The sequence below is a fragment of the Musca vetustissima genome, unplaced genomic scaffold (genome assembly GCF_032173495.1).
Source record: "Musca vetustissima isolate MV318-11 ecotype Yass unplaced genomic scaffold, APGP_CSIRO_Mvet_v1 utg14365, whole genome shotgun sequence".
Lineage (NCBI taxonomy): Eukaryota > Metazoa > Arthropoda > Insecta > Diptera > Muscidae > Musca > Musca vetustissima.
In genome coordinates this window covers 160,159-178,500 of record NW_026880519.1, presented here as the reverse complement: position 1 = coordinate 178,500, position 18,342 = coordinate 160,159, and the positions used below count along the sequence as shown (strand labels likewise).

At 33.8% G+C, this 18,342-nt stretch overlaps 2 protein-coding genes across 2 annotated transcripts; both read left to right on the top strand.

The window, feature by feature from the left end:
* The first annotated feature begins 1,933 nt into the window (after positions 1–1,933).
* On the top strand, positions 1,934–4,039 carry LOC133326197 (odorant receptor 2a-like). The gene is made up of 3 exons (XM_061534874.1): positions 1,934–2,739; positions 3,270–3,636; positions 3,989–4,039. The coding sequence occupies exons 1-3, from the start codon at positions 1,934–1,936 to the stop codon at positions 4,037–4,039; spliced, it is 1,224 nt and encodes a 407-aa protein (XP_061390858.1).
* A 10,297-nt stretch (positions 4,040–14,336) lies between these two features.
* Positions 14,337–17,610, top strand: LOC133326196 (protein takeout-like). Its single transcript, XM_061534873.1, has 4 exons — positions 14,337–14,421; positions 14,541–14,778; positions 17,076–17,321; positions 17,412–17,610. The coding sequence occupies exons 1-4, from the start codon at positions 14,352–14,354 to the stop codon at positions 17,608–17,610; spliced, it is 753 nt and encodes a 250-aa protein (XP_061390857.1). The 5' UTR covers positions 14,337–14,351.
* The last annotated feature ends 732 nt before the right edge of the window (positions 17,611–18,342 follow it).

The following is an 18,342-nucleotide window of genomic DNA, read 5'->3' as shown; positions in this document are numbered from 1 at the left end:
TCATAAGACAAAGGTGATTGTTGGTTGGGCGCCACACCAACAAAGAGTAGAGAAATGTATGAAAACAATACTTCTGAATGTTATTGTCGGTACATTGAAGTGGGTCAAAGAGAATCAATGTAGTTGTAATTCAAGAAAAAAAAGAAAATTAAACAAAATTTTATATTTAATAAAAATAATTTAGATGACATAATATTAAAAAAAGCTTAAACATTTCTGTAATACAAAACTAGTTTTTCTGATGAAATTATCAATTACACTAAATTATAAAGGAGAATGCTGGACGCCATACCAACCAACAGAGTAGAGAAACGTATGAAAACAATACTTCAGAATGTTATTGTCGGTACATTGAAGTGGGTAATAGAGAATTAATTTTGTTGTAATTTATTAAAAATAAATTTTAAGTAAAGACAAATTAAATACAATATTAAAAATAACTAACATGACATAATATTAAGAAAAACTAAATATCTCTTTCTTGTAACGCCGTGAAATATTGGTCCTAGACCCATCTTTAAGTATACCGACCGTCATATGTCGACTAGCTGAGTCGATCTAGACATGTGTGTCCGTCCGACCGTCCGTCCGTCTGTCCATTATAATTTATAAATACGATACAGCCACAGTTATGGACCAATTGTCACAATAGACCTCTTTTGTTTTTGGAAATGATCCGTTAATTTTTGGGGATGAAATGGACCAACAACGTTATTTTTGTGAGATTTTCAGAACATCACATATTTCACATGGTGAAGGTGATCTGACCAAATACTTAGAACGGATGTTTAGTTGATGGCCGGTCAATATTCCGAGGGTCAAATCAACCAAAACCTAAAGTGAACAAATTTGTATTTTATGGCGTAAATATTCGCCTCGGGAAAACAAATTTGAAAAATATGCAAGGTTAGAAAGATGAGCTCTTGACGCACAATCGGTCGCTTAGTTAGAATGCAAATATCGCGAAATAATGCCGGAGTATAGATCCGCAGAATCTTAGACTTCTGTGGTAGTTGTATCATATGATCGGCCTTTCCGAATATACTACTCCGCTCACTGCTTTTTATTATTTTAGTGTAAAATTATTTCAAATTTTGTTTACCCACTCTAATACACATTATTATTTATGATAATTAGTTTACAAAATAAATTAAATTATTGGCATGGCGCCGTCCGTCTCATTATTAGCATTTAGAAATTTGTCATCTGAATTCTTTGAATATTTTCCTATTGTTTCCAAAAAAGAAAAAAAAAAACACAAGACATTGAACTTAGAAGGAACACAAAACAAATGAAAATATTAAAACAGGTATTGTGAGAAAATCGATAACAACACTAAAACGTGTTCTAATCGCAAAATTACGACGTGTGGGAACTCACGTATTTTTTTAACACTTTATCAGCATAAAGGAAATGATTTGAATATCAGGACCACTAGAATAAATTTTCCCATTCTTTGGGTCCCCATGTTATTGGTGGGTATAAAGCATTTCGAAGAAATTCGTTTTAAAATAGACACACAGCACCCACATGGACCTCATATAAGGTTCCCAGCCAATTTTAGGTATTTTGAACGACTTGATATTGATACCCATTTAACTTTCTAATGGTAAATATGTTTATTGTAAGAGTTACATACAATTCCACATAAATATATTCAAATAACTGACCAACTTAATTTGAGTTTCTAAAGTGTTTATTGTTTTTATAATAATATTGGCAATTACAGCAATTGAAAGTTTTGGAATGTTATTACACAAATATTTGCAAACAGAATGGAAACAAATTAAAAGTTTCTATTTTGTAATTTGCAAATACGAATTGTCATAATTATTTCCAAGAAACAAGCGATGGGACATATTTTTACTGAACAACATTTTACGTTCATTGGCCAACACAAAGTTTCCCAAACAAGACCTACGACCGGCAAGCAATGATGGCCAACTCTATTGCCAAGAGTAACAACAACAATGACAACATTTACTTCAATCTCGATACCAACGTAGCCTTTCGTTATCATTGGAAAATATGGCGTTGGACGGGCATTAAACCTCTCAAGGATATAAATCCCGAATTGTATAAACTCTACGCCATTGTTTTGAATATTTTGGTCACTTTACTGTTTCCCCTCACACTGATCATCAAAGTTTTCTTTTCACAAACTCTACAAGAATTGTGTGAAAATCTCACCATTACCATCAGTGATTGTCAGTCAAATTTGAAATTCGTCAACGTCTATTTTGTTCGTCATCAATTGGATCGCATCAAAAGTATTCTACGTAAATTGGATCGCCGGGTGCAGAGCAATGAAGAATTCATTGTTTTAAAATCGGCCATCTCCATGGCCCAATCTTCATTTTTAATATTTTTCCGTCTCTATTCGTTTGGCACCACACTGAGTGTCGTAAAAGTCGTCTTGGCCGAAAATCGTTCATTACTGTTTCCCGCTTGGTTTGGTGTAAATTGGGAAGAGAATTTGTGGACCTATGTTGGGGTTATTGTCTATCAATTTTTTGCGTTGGCTGTACAGGCCCTGCAGAATGTTGCCAACGATTCTTATCCACCAGCATATTTGGTGATTTTGTCGGCTCACATGCGAGCATTGGAAATACGTGTGAAAGCAGTGGGTCACTCAGTGGAGGATGATATGCAGGAAGTACTCACATTGTCCGGAGAGAAGCAAAGGAAATGTTTGAAGGAATTTAATGAATGCATTAAGGATTATTTGAATATTTTGAAGTAAATATATATGTTTGATTAGATTTGTATAAAAAATCTCCTTGATGTATAGGAAAAAGTCCTCAGGGCATCTATGGAAAAATCGCCAGGCCGTGATTTTTTTCCAAAAGAAAAGAATACTTTAAGTCAATACGAAAAATTGTTTCTATAACAAATCCCCAGGCCCTAACGACACAGGTCCTGACGACTTTTTCTTTTCTCCAAAAAAAATTTCCTCAGGCCTTGACGTCAATTTTTTTTATAGAAAAAGTTATCAATTCCTGACGACAATTTTTTTCTATAGAAACAAATCCTCAGGTCTTGACGACAATTTTTTTCTATAAAAAAAGTTCTCAGCCCCCGACGACAATCTTTTTCCATAGAAAAAAGTCCTCAGGTCCTGACGACAATTTTGTTCTGTCGAAAGTCCTCAGGTCCTGACGAAATTTTTTTCCTATATATAAAAAGTCCTCAGGCTCTGACGACAATTTTTTCTAAAAGAAAACATTTTTTTAATATTTTTTTCTAAAAATTCTCTCTTCCCTTCACAGACTTCACTCGATTATCCAACGTATTATATCCAAGGCGTGCTTGGCTCAATTTGCCTGCTCGGCATTGGTTCAATGCACAGTGGGTTTACATTTTATGTACGTGATGGATGCCGCCAATTATGAGGCCCAATTAATGGCAATCATCTTTTTTGTTGCTGTGACGCTGGAGGCATTTGTAATTTGCTACTTCGGCCACATGATGAGTTTGCAGAGTTCAAATTTGACGTATGCCTTCTATTCGTGCGGTTGGTTAGCTCAAGCACCGGAATTTAAACGAAATCTTATTATCACCTTAATGCGTACACAGAGGACATCGACCATATTGGCGGGTTCATATATTCCCGTCGATTTGCCAACATTTGTTGTGGTAGGTATTGTGAGTGAGGAATGAATGGGAGTTTTGAACTCATATAAATGAGTTGAATGAAAAAAATCTTAGTGGTAGTTAAATGACATTCATAAAAATGTTTTTTTTTTAATACAATTATATGTTTTAAAATTCAGTTAATTGCAAATAGTATAACTTGAATAATTAAAGGTTTATTGGCAGTACTTAATGTTTTCCCCACAAGTATTGTATTGTAATTGCATATCTATTTAATAATTTTGAATAACAAAATTGCATATAAAGAAAATATGAATCAGTATGTACGGTCTTTATTTGAAGATTGTTTTAGCACTTTCATCTTATTTGTATATTTATTTCTGTTTCATTACAGCTAATGAAGTATGCCTACTCGGTGTTCACCCTACTTATACGCTTTAAGTAAATTCATATGGCATGTGGTATGGTGTTTTATGTTATATGATGTTTTTAAAAGATAATTTAATTTAATTACTCCTATGTATCACGTATTATTTTTATCTTAATAAACACAATAAATGCTTTATTCACAACATTTTTTTCGAAAAAAATATTATAAATTCTTTTGCGATTAATATATAAAATGCTTAATAAAAACTTTTTGAATTTTTTGTTATGAGGATAGAATTTTTTTTAGAGCGTTCCGTCGAGTCTCTGAGAGGAGAATTACATTTTTGAATCTTAAAAAATTCGCTCACATTCAATATTTGATTATTTAAACCTGACAGGTGATGGTTACCTGATGCCTGATTTTGCATTTCCATTCGAAAATTTGGATTTCTTTTAGCAAAAACCAACCCATTGCGGTTTGGCGTACGGTCATGTGTTGTGTTGCTTCGTTGGCTTGAAAAATCCATGTGTCACTGAATAAAGTAGGGCAATCTAGTTCACATAGCGGATTGATCTTTCCCCTTTCTTTGTTAAAAAGGAACTAGTTCCTTTATATAGTTCCCAAGTTTCATATACAAAAACAAAGACATCTCTTCTCTTTACATAGTTCTTTTTGTTTTTTTTTCCGAAAATTTGCGTGTTGAGTTGAAGAAAAAAGTGAACTAATTGAGGAAAAAAATTTGATTTTAATTAATTTCTATTTAGAAAAATTTTCAGAGAAGCTACAGAATCAAACTGCAAGGCGATTAGCACAAAGTAATTTTTGAAATCAGAAATTTTTGAAACGAGATCACAAAAAAGAACTATAGGAACTAAAGAACTGAACCTAGTTTCTATCGTTCCTTTATCGGAATAGTTCCCATGAACTAGTTCGATGCGGAATTATCCTACTCTACCACCGTGCATTGAACGTGAACATACAATGATCGAGGCGATAGGGATGCTTCAAATGACGACGAAGTTGACGAATCATAGAAATATGTGAGTACGAATCCGAAACCAAACAACAGTCGTTCGTGTGTGTCTCAATTCCAATTTGTGGGCCAAAAGTCTTTGGAGAAAATTGAAAAACAAACAAAAGAAGGCGAATTATTGTGCAGCATGGCAATATGAGCTCACACAAAGCGGTTCAAAGCAGCCTCTTTTTGGTAGACCGTGAAATCATAGATCTATGTGTGTACGAATCCGAAACAAAACAGCAATCGATCGTGTGTGCCTTCGAAGAAGAGTAAAATTCAAAAAAAAAAAAAAAAAAAATTGTCGTAAAAAACACTTTGACTCAAATTTTTCCACCTGAGCTACGTAGAACGATCAATTCTGAACGGTACATTCCAATTTGTTGGCCAAAAATCTTTGGAGAAAATTGAAAAACGAACAAAAGAAGACGAATTATTGTGCAACATGGCAATATGAGCTCACGCAAAGCGGTTCAAAGCAGGCTCTTTTTGGTAGACCGTAAATTGCTGGGACATGAGCCGGCTTGGCACTAAGAATACTAATCGAGCGCAAAAGTCGGCTTTTAAACTTTTCGATTTTTGCCTCTAACCAAAAAGTAGATTCTCAGACCTTTAGATTTTTGTCTTTGACTAAAAAATAGACTTTTCGATCTTTCGATGTTGTCCCTTTTAAAACAAGTTTAAAATCGACTAAAAATTTGATTTTTTATATGAATTGTTGTCAACAGATAAAATAAAGTTCTGGAATGTGTAATTTTTGGACAATTTGGGCTTTGTGATAATAAAACAAATAAGGTCGATTTCCTTAATGATCAAAGGTCGACTTCGACTATTAGATTTTTCAATACAAAAGGTCGATTAGTCGAAAATCGAACTACATATCCCTACTTGGTACTCAATGATTTATTTTTGTTGGAATAATAATTTCTGCATCGACGAATAAATAAAACACAGACTATACAGGGCGTTGGCAAACTTACGTATTAACAGTGGCGGCGATACTTTACAAACTGGCGAATTCTAACTAGTTTATATCAACTTACATTCCTAGCTAATTCTAGAATCTTCTAACTTTTTTGCGATTACATACATTTATTTCCAATAATCTAAAGCAGCCATTATGTTCATGGCGATATAGCGGCCAAAAAACCTTCGGAGTAAACTCTACATCATTCCGAGGACAACAATAAATACAAAAAAGTAACCTTTAATTGCTAATCGTATCTGCATAATGTAGGAATCTCTAATAAACATATGTGTTGCCAATATAATCAATTCACAATATTCAACAATTTTAATTCCCAAACATCAAGGACACAATGCATTGACAACGAGTTTCGTAGCCAAAAGATGGTGTTGAGAAGTTCAATAAAGAATTTTTTGATTTGCTTAGGATCTCAATTGGTACATATATGGAGAATTCTGTGAAAAACAATAAAACTGTTTTAATAATAAATATTTGGATTTTCATCAAGCCACGCTGAATTTGTATATTTTAGTAAAATTTTGTATTTAGATCCAGACTATATCTCCCATATATTTCTCTCCTTTCCTGCAGTGACAACATCCCCGGCCATGCCTTTCGGAGTAAACTTATGTGCCGATCCTTATAAAACAGGCATATTTCTAATTGTTTGAATCATTATTTTAATAGGCAACAAAATAGCCTATATTCGGCGCAAACCTACTTTACGAAAATATGGAACATACGCGATGGAAAAATTTCCTTAATAAAAATATATTTTTTATTTAATTCTGTTTATATTCATAAAATGAAATAAAACTATGTATTCAACACTACGTCAATGGATGGATGAAGTGGTGTTAATTTTATTTCTTCTTTTTTTCGTGATGCGATTTAACTGCATAGTGGTTGGTGTAGGTCATAAACAATAAAATTTGGTTATAAATTTAATGCAACAAAAACAACGACAACAAGAAAATCGTCATAAAACCGGCTATAATTAATGGTTTCTTGCTTTGATGCTGAATTAATTTATTTCTTCATTCTATGTGCTGTCTTTAAGGTGTTTAATATTCGGCAAGGCTTTTAATTTTTGCATCTATTTTTTTTTAATTTTGTGAATTGTTGTTGTGAATTTGTTAAGAAAACACATTTCAGGTGATTATTAATGACTCAACAGCTGTTTGGCTGTGTGCGCTTGATTGCCAATAAAAATAATGATGGTAATATTTACTCTGCTTTTTTATTTTTTGCAAAAAAAAATCAACAATTTGTTTGTATGGCTTCGAAAATAGCATTTGGAAATAGAAACAAAAACAAACCAAATTGACAAAAATCAATTGATGGTTAGTTAATTTATTGTTATTGCCAACCGAACTGATTCTTGAGTTCCTAGTGGCTTAAAGTGACGTTGAACCGGAAGAATGGCACTTGAAATGGTTCAGCAGCAGCCAAAACGAGCTCCACATGTAGACAGACTTTGTGTATTCTGGCAATGTCTGGTTTTGAGAGTTCTTAACAATTATTTTGAAACTCTATGCCAAATAAAATATCATTCCCGTTAATTATAGATACTTATAAGGTGTCAGTTATAAAAACACAGACATAATTATAATTATCGTTCAGCAAAAAAACAAATGACAGTTAATAAAATATTTCCTTATTTGAAATCAAGTAACCAAAAAAAAAATATTATTAATCGATATTCCTCATAAATTTAATATTAATAGGGGATTTTTTTATACTAATTATTTCGTCTGGATTGAAAATCACGAAACCGGTTGGATTTAATTCTAATTCAGATGATTGAAGAAAACTAAAACCTGAAACTTCGCTATTCTTGACATACGATAAACACGTGCCTTTAGACAACTCGATTTGGTCATTAAGCAGCTTTGTTTTTCCCTCATCTCGCTCTCGATCTCCCTTTCATAGAAATTTCACTTTCGCAAAATAAAAATGAAGTTGTCATGTAACGATAATTATTGAAATCTTAATTGACTGCCCTTTGCTCAGGCATTTATTTTGTTTTTTATTTATTTTTCGGTACAAAACGTGAGTCAGTGTTTTTGGTATTTCTCGGTGGTTATGGCGGGTAAACAATAGCAGACAAGTGTCAATATTAGATTTTTTAGAGTTAATTTTTTCTATTTATTTAGCAAATTCTTGGTACCCTACTTAGAGGTGATTTATCAAGTGGTATATTTGATGTGATCAATTGTTTGTTATCGACATGACCCGCTGATTTGTATACCCTTCACCACACTGTGGTACAGGGTATTATGTCTCTTTGTGCATATGTTTGTAACAGGCAAAAATAATCGAGATAGACCCATGGTTCCTTTTGAGAATATGCATAGAATCACTTTCTGTGTCGATTTATGCATGTCCGTCTGTCCGTCCATGTATTTTTGTTAACAAAGTACAAGTCGCATTTATGATCCGATTTGGATGAAATTTGGCACAGGTCACTTAATTGGCCCAAGGACGAACCCTATTGAAATTGGAGAAAATCGGTCCACGTTTAGGCATAACTCCCATATAAGAGTACCCCCAAATTTTCGGCATTTTGAGGTTCTTGAGCGCGTTGTTTAACTGTATTCGCTGAAATTTGGTACTTTGTGTTCTTATTAGGTAGCAAATCTTCCTACCAAAAATTATAAATAAAGGTCCATTTTTCGGATATCCCCCATATAAGATTACCCCCAATTTTCGGTATTTTGGGGGTTTTGATCGCATTTTTCGACCGAATTCGCTGAAATTTGGTACTTTGTGTTCTTACCAAAATTTATACCAAAAATTATAAATAAAGGTCCATTTCTTCGGAAAGCCCTCATATAAGGGTTCCCCCAATTTTCGGTATTTTCGGGTTCTTGGGCTCGTTTTATAACTGAATTCTCTGAAATTTCGTACATTGGGTTCTTATTGGGTACCAAATTACTCCACTAAAAAATATAAATATAGGTCCAGTTTTTCTGGTAGTCCCCATATAACGGTCCCCCCAAATTTTTGGCATTTTGGGGGTTCTGATCGTATTTGTCGACCGAATTGACAGTTATGCTATCTTATTATAAATTATAAATATTGGTCAATTTTTTCTGGTAGCCCCCATATAAGGGTACCCCCCAATTTTCGGTATTTTGAGGTTCTTGAACCAAATTCTTTTTATACCCTTCATATGTCTTTGTGCATATGTTTGTAACAGGCAAAAGCACGAATTTTGGCACAGCGTAACAAATTAGGTCTAGAATGATGTGTGTTAAGTTTCCTGAAAATCGGTTCAGATTCATATATAGCTCCCATATATATTTTCGTCCGATTTAATGTAAATGGTGCACCAAAGTCCCTATATATCATTCGATTTGCACGAAATTTGGCGCAGCGCAATGAATTATCTCTAGAATGATGTGTGTTAAGTTTACTGAAAATCGGTTCAGATTTAGATATAGATCTCATATATATTTTCGTCCGATTTAATGTAAATGGTGCACCAAAGTCCCTTAATATCTTTCGGTTTGCACTAAATTTGGCACAGCGTAATGAATTAGGTCTAGATGTGTGTTAAGTTTCCTGAAATCGGTCCAGATTTAGATATAGCTTCTATATCTGACCAAATGAACAATTTAGTATCGGTTGCAGAATGACCTGTTTATGGTTCCAATTTCATTTTACTGGCCATTTAGGATTCATCTGTTGAATATGCTCAAAGTGGTGAAGTGTATCATATAGTCGGCCCCGTCCGACTTTACCACTTTCCTTACCGGTTTTAAGTATGTTTTTCTCCACTGTCATAGGCGAGGGGTTTTTAAAAATATTTTTTCTCGACTTTTATAGAGGTGGATTTTTTAAAATATTTTTTCTCCACTTTTATAGTCGTGGATTTTTTAACATTATTGCTTTCTTTACTCTCATAGGCGTGGCTTTAAAAAAAATTCTCGACTGTCATAGGCGTGGATTTTTTAAACATATTTTTTTCTCGACTCTCGTAGGTTTTGCTTTTTTAAAAATACTTTTTATCTCGTTTAAAATTTTTAATAATTTTTTTGTCATCGACCTTTGTCTTTGAGCGAGCAATCGTGGCCGGGTGAATTCATTAGTGCTATAGAATGGGTCTTCATCGATGCAGATGATCGTACGCAAAACCGTAATGAGTAAGTTTATGTTAAAAAATGCAAAACATTCCAATGGAAATACCAAATGGCGCCGGGTTACACGACACATAGTCTCCATCCTCGGAAAGTTTACGAAGTGGAACGTCTGGATGAACTGAAATTCTGGGGACAAGGCGTCAATGTTACTATTTTGAATGATTTGCCAAGAAAAATTGAACCTACAAGTTTATGTACGGTTGGTAAAAATCCGATATTTCTTTCACTTCACAGGTTTGATTTAACTGAAAATTATAAGGATTTAATCCTAATAGGGTCTTTCATGTGTCAGACTTGATATTTTTATTGATGCCTTAGTCGGTAGGTTGGGAAACCGACATTATGGTTAGAAAATGTTACGAAAAGCATTGATCACCAATACCTTTAACTAGGATTAATATAAGTATGTGCCTCTGTTGAATACCTCAAGCGACAACATTTTAATAGCATTCAAAAAAATATTTCCAGTATGTGATTCAAAGAATCCCCAACCAAACAAAACCACACTAATTTCCGATATGATATACGATTGGTAAACCTTTGAACCCTAATGAATTTCTATGATACCTACCAGCCTAGAGATAGTGTTGCTGGTAGTCAATAATTGCTAGACGTTAACAGTTTGTTGATATTTCAAATTTCACATTCGTGGACCTGTTTATAAAACTCATTTCACGTTTTTTTCTTTTCTTTTTTTGCTAATTTGTATGTATGAAAGTGTTCATTAATATCATTATGATAATCATGATCATTATGTTGGGGATAATCATGATCATGAATTCTGATTTTTTTGACCAAATGATGACGTTGGTCTCAAAGGTATTCTCCGGTAAACGTCTAGAATAACATTTATACGAATGGACAAAGCAACCAACCACCCATCCATACATCGATATATCCGACCATCCATCGATCCAATCATCCATATGCATATCTTCGTATGTATAGTTGCTGCTATAAACATTTTTATCGCCTATAACAATAATAACAAGAACAACAAATCCCCATACACCCATACCTACAAACATAAAAGCCAAGCTAATGGATGAAAGATCGAACAAAGATTTCGTTTGTTGTTATTGTTATTATTATTCGTTATTTTTGACTACACCAACGAATCGCAGACAGGTATTTCTCAGTTGTCTGTTATTAACTTTTTTTGCGTATACTCACTCGTACCAAACAAAATGTTCTACAATTTTTAACGTAGATAGAGTGGCGACGGACGCATTGTTCGAAATAATGTTGGCTAATGGCGAATTTGTAGATCGCTATATGTACAACGATATGTTGTTCTATGAAAATTCGTAGTATAGATATATAGCTAAAAGCCCACAGGTAATGCTATATATGGGTTATACCAAAACAGTGTTGGAAATGTGACATCATAAAGCCTAGAGTGGGCAGACTATACAAAAAATCTGAGAGATCAATTATTGGCAGGGAGGTTATATAGAATCTTACTACCCATACAACATATAGGAAAATATACATACCTTGAATTGTTTTGTGGGCCAAAGTGAGGTACTACATGGTATCCTTTGGATCCATAACGACCCGAACTACCGAGGCTAAGGTTTGAATGATTCCATCTGACATTTTGCAATTATTTAGCATACATGTACTCAGTACAATTTGACGTACGGTCATGTGTAACAACACAACACATAGTGACTTGACATTTTCTACATTTTCCTAAGATAATTTTTCGATTGATTTGTACGAAAGCCTGTCATTTTTAGCCACAATTTTTATATCACAATTTTATTTGCTAAATTTGGGTTGTTCCGGAACAAACTAGTTCAAATTAACTATTTCGCAAAAGGAACGATCGGTATTTGTGATCGTTAATTTTTGCTTTAATTCATTTAAAGAATGAGCAAAAATGCTCATTCTCCAAATTAACTGACGTGTACCAAAGAACTATTGAACTAAAATAAACTTAATTAATGTCCAAGTTCCTTTTGTAGTGCAAACTGAAAAATATGGAATCGTTTCAGTGACGAAATTGTCCAACTTTATTGTTTGCACCTGAATAGGGAGATTATGAGAGTTGGTTACAAATCGGATCAAATTACATCGAGTTTCAGATAATTACCAACTGATGGCGGTGCTGTATGTAGCATAGGCACAAACCATGTATGGTTACATGGTTTAATTATCTGAAACGCGATGTAATTTGATTCGATTTTTAACCAATTCTCATATTCTCCCTACCGACCGGAAGAGTGAGGTGGAATAGGAGAGACGAAGATTATACACCATGGAATGTATCACATATCGGCATAAACGTGAATCGGCCAAATGTGGAATTGATGGTTCATTCAACATACAACATTGAATTGGGCCCACATACTTCGTTTTATAAAGGAAACATTGCCACAAGATAATGAGGAAGTGATAACTATACCAACTTTCTAAAGGTTGGCCGATACAGATAATATTTAAAAAATTTCCTGAGCTTCGGAACTAAAAAAAAACTGCCAAATTGATTGGTAAAATTTGTTCTAGAAGAATTGACGTAGAACCATTGAACAACTAGAGTAGATATATGTTTTTGTATGAAATAACAATGTTCGTCTCATATAATTTAATCTTGCATACTGAAACCGTAAGCTCCGAAACCTTCATGGACTATGGGAGATCTAGTCTATGAAGGTTTAGGAGCTGACTTATTTTATTATAGTCTATATAAAGTCGGAATATGGCCGCTAGACGCTAGGCTTCGAATTTTGAATTTTATGGAAAGAAAAATTAAATAAATTGAGCAAACATGAAAAAAATGTTGGTTTTAATTAATTTGTTAAGTAGTTAAGAATATTCAGATGCCACAGAATTAGAGTTGGACAATCTAGTTCATGAGCGGTCCGATATTTTTCGGTTCGCTCCGAATTAAAGGAACTAGGTCGTTCCTTTAGTTCATTTAATTCACTCTTTCAGTGGTATACGATAGTTCATTCGGTCAAAACTGTCGAACACAACTCGGATCCGGACATAGTTCCTTTGAACTTGTTCGTTCGGAACGGCACAACTCTACACAGAATTCAACTGCTGGACGATAAACACAAAATATTGTTTTTATTATTTATCTACTTTATTTCCATAAAATATTTTTAACAATGTGGAAGCGTCTGAAAAATGAAGAAGAACTAATGAAAATATTATGGGAATATCGTCCCTTTATCGGAACAGATCCTATGAATTAATTTGTTTAGGAACTCGCCTACTCTAGTACCTAAATAAAAAAATCTTTCAACTTCGTCTTCAAGATCAGAAGTTAGACATTTATTTTGTGTTACCAACACCTTGCAAAACGAACAATACCAACTTCGGCTAGACAAAATAAGGGCTTGGAATAATAAAAAAGTCATAATAATTAATTTAAGCAAAAACGAAAAAAAGAAAAGCAACAAAAAATATGAATATAAAATATTGGCGATTTCAAGATTGGAGAGAACTGTCCAAAATGAATTGGTGGAAGTTTTGCCAATCCAGTATGTTAACGACGCATACGAGATGGATGATGCGTTGTCGTCATAGCTGCCGCTGCTGCTTGGTGGCTGGCAGTGGTGATGCCGACGACTACGTCGTTGCTTATTATTATTTTGTACTGTTGTTGTTGTTGCTGCTGCTTGCTAGTTTTAGCCAAAAAAAATAAAGAACGTTTTATTCTAGACAAGTAGAAAATTACTTGGCCAGGAGAGGGGGCGGGCTAGATTGGTCAGTTTTATTGGCCGCATTCGATCAACGGCCGTATGTAAAGAAACAAAAAACCGAACTGAACAGAACAAATAACCGGAGCAGGGAAGGGGGTGTGTGGATGGACAACAATGAAGGCCTTATAAATGCCAGTGAAGTTCTAAAAATTTAATTCAGTTTAACATTGACATTGGTTCAGACATTTTGCAAAAAAAAAAAAATCACAAACCTCCCACCAAGGAAATACAAGGGAGGTAACAACAAATTACTGGCGGAACAAGACGTATAAAAAAATCCTAAATTTCGCAAAGAATGAAAAATTAAAATTCCATTTTGAAAAAAGAATTAACGTAGTATTCCCCAGAGTGTTTAAAAATAAAACATTTTTCGGAAAAAAATTAAATTGGTGCTTGTTGTAGTGAACCAATAAATCAGACAAAATTATTTCAAACCACAAAAATAAAATTGCAAAAAAATAACGTTGTTAGTGTTACGTTACTGCTTGTGAATTCTGGTTGCATTCAAAGAACCTACGTTAAGAAATTAAAAAACCCAACAAAAATGCGTTCACTTATCTCAGTTTTATGCCTAATGGCTGTTTGGATTCCCTTTAATAAAGCCGCCCCATTTCGTAAGTATCCAATGTCCAGTGTCAAATTCAATTTGACTTTGCGGGAGGTTTTCTGAATTTGTCTGTGCCTGTGCTAAAATGTTGCTGTGTGTGTCTGTTTTTTTGGTTCTCCTTTAAAGCTCCCGAAGTCAAACGTTGCCATGCCTCCGATACCGATTGCATTGTCCGCACCTCAAATGAATTGTTGAAGATTTATGCCCGCAAAGGTTTACCGGCCGCATTCTTTCCCGTTGTCGAGCCATTCCATTTGAAAAGGGTTGAATTATCAGATGGCCGCAGTGGTTCGTTAGCATTAAAGTTGACACTTCGCGATGTCGATGTGATGGGTCTGTCGGGAGTGAAATTCGATCGTGCTGTGTAAGTTGAAAAGCAAAGAAAAAAAACAAATCTATTTACCGCCAATAATACAATAATTAGTAGTGGCAGGAGGAGATGTTGACTTTGGCTTGGAATGCAAAACCAAGCAAGTATTTAATATCTGGGCTGTTACAAATTGGGTGTCTCTGTGTGTGTGCCAATTTTTCGTAGAATTTGAAATTGAATAATTTAGCCATGCGTAACACTGCATAATAGATGAAAAATTTAAAGATTTTTAGTGACATCATTAATTCAATATTCTAGAACAAATTGTTAGAAACGTGTTTGGACACAATATTTTTCACTAGAAAAACTACATGGGATTTCTGTCGAAAGTTAGCGTTGGAGTTAATATAACGTCATGAAAAATATAGATTGAGGTCAAGCTTAGAAGTATTAATCAGTTAAATTGAAAGCCTATGACCGATTATGGCATTGTGGGTACCTTAATATAGGAAATAATATAAGGAGTGTGTTAAATAGGTCAGTACACCATCAACCGAAGCTATGGTTTTCGGAGGTCATCGAAATTACACGCAGGTTTTATTATTCGCTCTATATGAGGTATATGTTTTTATAAAGAGGTTTCGGATTTAATCTTGATCAAATCGGTTATTCAATTCGCTTCACATTAAAATTACAAGTTTATTAAATATTGACCCTTTGTGTGGAAACAGAAGGAGGGGACGAGGGATTCCATGTTACATCTTGGTTAAAATCGGTGATGTGATGTAGATGTAGGCTAGGGAAAGAAAATAGGTCGTTCAAAGTATGGTTCAAATCGGATAGTCTGTCGCATGATATTGCAAAATAAATTTTAAGCAAAATGTTGGCCATTTTGTGTGGGAGGTATCAGAAGTAGGGGACTGATATTCTCCATCTTCAAACTTAAAATAAGTTTGGAAGAAATATTAGGATGTGCAAAGTTTGGATGAAATGAGTTACAAATCGACTCCAAATTGTCTGAAACGTATTTGGTCCAATAAAACTTTGGGTCTAAACCAAGTGTCTAAGCCATAAGGCTGAGGTTATAATGAAGCGGAATATTTCTAACCCTTAGTTGGAAATTATTTTTAGGCAAATTTATGTAAAGACAACATTTTATTGGCTATGAGATGACATTCGAAATAAATAAAATAAATTGGGACTCTTCTAGTGAGCTATGTCATGGTCAATTGCGGTCATGTTGAAAATCGTTTATTAAATATTTAAAAAAAACAGAACAGAACAGTAAAGCGTTACATGGGCGGAGATTTGTCATCCAGTGAGAACCCAAAATATCCAATCGAAGCCACTTCGGTTGAAAACCTGACTAAAATGCCAAATATTGGGACTATCAGAATCATGGCCAATATTAAAAAATTTTGGTAGGCCGATGAAATTTCAAAATATAAAATTACAGACAAAACCTGGACCGATATAACCCATTTTGCAATAACAAACCATCTTGGAGTAGTAACAAGGTATACGAAAAATTTGACAGCTCTATCTTAAATATTGCGAGCTCTGTCTGGATTTCAACAGAAAAAAGGATATAGTTAAATCGAAATACAATTTTATTCCGACAAAGAATATACATTAATTATGTGGTCTTAGGGTTAATTTCCAGGTATTACATACAAAATGACAGAATTAGAATTGTTTATACCTTATCGTGAAGGGTATACAAATAATGGGGCTATATCGACAGGACGGAATATAATATGTCGGATATATAATGAACATCCTGGTTCCATATTCCTACAGAATTTACTGCGTATTTCGGGGTTCTCAGTGGTAAAACCCCTTTTTGAAAAAATAATATATACGTCCATATTACCTTGGTTTCATATATATGAGATAACGTTTATGTGTATTTGTTTCTTCTTCATAACAGATCCAATCGATATTCGGTGTTTTAATGGTCCTAGCCTCACCCAGTTTTTATTATAGGCCCAAAATCAGATTTCTGTCCGATTCTGTTTTAACCGCATTTCCCTCCAGGAAAAAATATTTTCTAACAAAAAGAATATTTTATCACGGAATTAATTGTAAATATTGAAAAAAGAGCCTTAACACCCTCTTCAAAGAAGTAATCTGCAATAATTGTCAATAGACATTCCTTCCTTAAAATTTTCCATATTCATATTTGAATTATTAGTACTCGTGCCCTGTCCTGCATATATGCCCTCAGCCAATAGCTAATACATATTCCTTCTGCAGACTAACTTTTTTAAAAATTTATTCTTCCTAGAAAGTCTTCCATTTTTTTTTTCCAAAAAAATCGTCTAATTCATTTTTATACATTTCTCTTACAGTGGCTTTACATCCGATCCTGCTACAAGCAAATTTGAATTACATGGTGATCTGGGCAAAATGTCGATTCGCAGCAAATACACAGCCGATGGACGTATTTTGATTTTGCCCATTCAAGGTGATGGTGATGCCGATATTGGTTTTGAGAAAATCATGTTCTCTGCAAAGTTCAAGCCTTCGTTGCACCCCAAGAATGGTAAAACTTATTTGGCTGTGGACAAGTTGAAGGTGTTGCTTGAACCACAAAGGTAAGGAGGATATAAAATTAGTTTTGTTTTGTAAAATATTTTTATTTATATTATTTTTAATTTAATTAATTTCTTATCTATTCCCTTTAGAATGACCATTAAGTTGACTAATCTTTTCAATGGCGATCAAGCCTTGGGTGCCCACATGAATCAATTCTTGAATGAAAACTGGAATGAAGTTTGGTTGGAATTGCAAACTGCTGTGCAAAACACCATCTCCAGTATTATGAGGAGTATTTTGGATACCATGTTCAAAGAATTTGCCTATGAAGATTTTCTGGAAGTTTAAATTCTATAAGCCTGGGGGAAGACCATAGTTTTTAAGTTATTTAGTTGTAATGTCAACATTCCACCCATTCTGTACGCCTATTTAGATAAGGACAAAAATTTACATTTGTTTTTTTTTCTGTGGTTATTGTCGTCGTTAGGTTTTAAAATTCCATTCAAAATTCACACTTACTCATTGAATCAATCATATTGTTTTGAATTTGTATCCGAACTCTTTGGTTTGCAAACAAAAATGAATTTCCGGATTTTTTATATTTTTTAATAGCCGAAGAACGCGCCAAAGAAATGCGGAAATTTTATGTTCATTTATAAATAGTTCATATAAAACCATACCTACCCACAACCATACATTCTTCATTCATGTTTAAATAATTCACACAAAAAATTAAATAAATAAAACAACCAAAATTCAATAAAAAATAAACGAAACTAAATTGACTATTGATTTGAATACGAAATCAGAGCGTTTGTTTGCTGTTGCCACCAAAAAGTGAATTAATGACAAATTGATGGCTGTGCTGGGGCTTGGACATGTCATATGCCGTCAAAAAATAACATGAAAAAGTATTGGATTTCAAAATGTCCTTTCAATGATTCCAGGAAGTAAGTGTGTACTAAAAATAGGCTCCAAAAATTAATTACGTTTATTTTGGGGATAAATTGTTTTCACGTTTGAAAATATTCACATAAAGAAATGTACATAAAATTGATCATTGGAAACGTTTATTTTGGT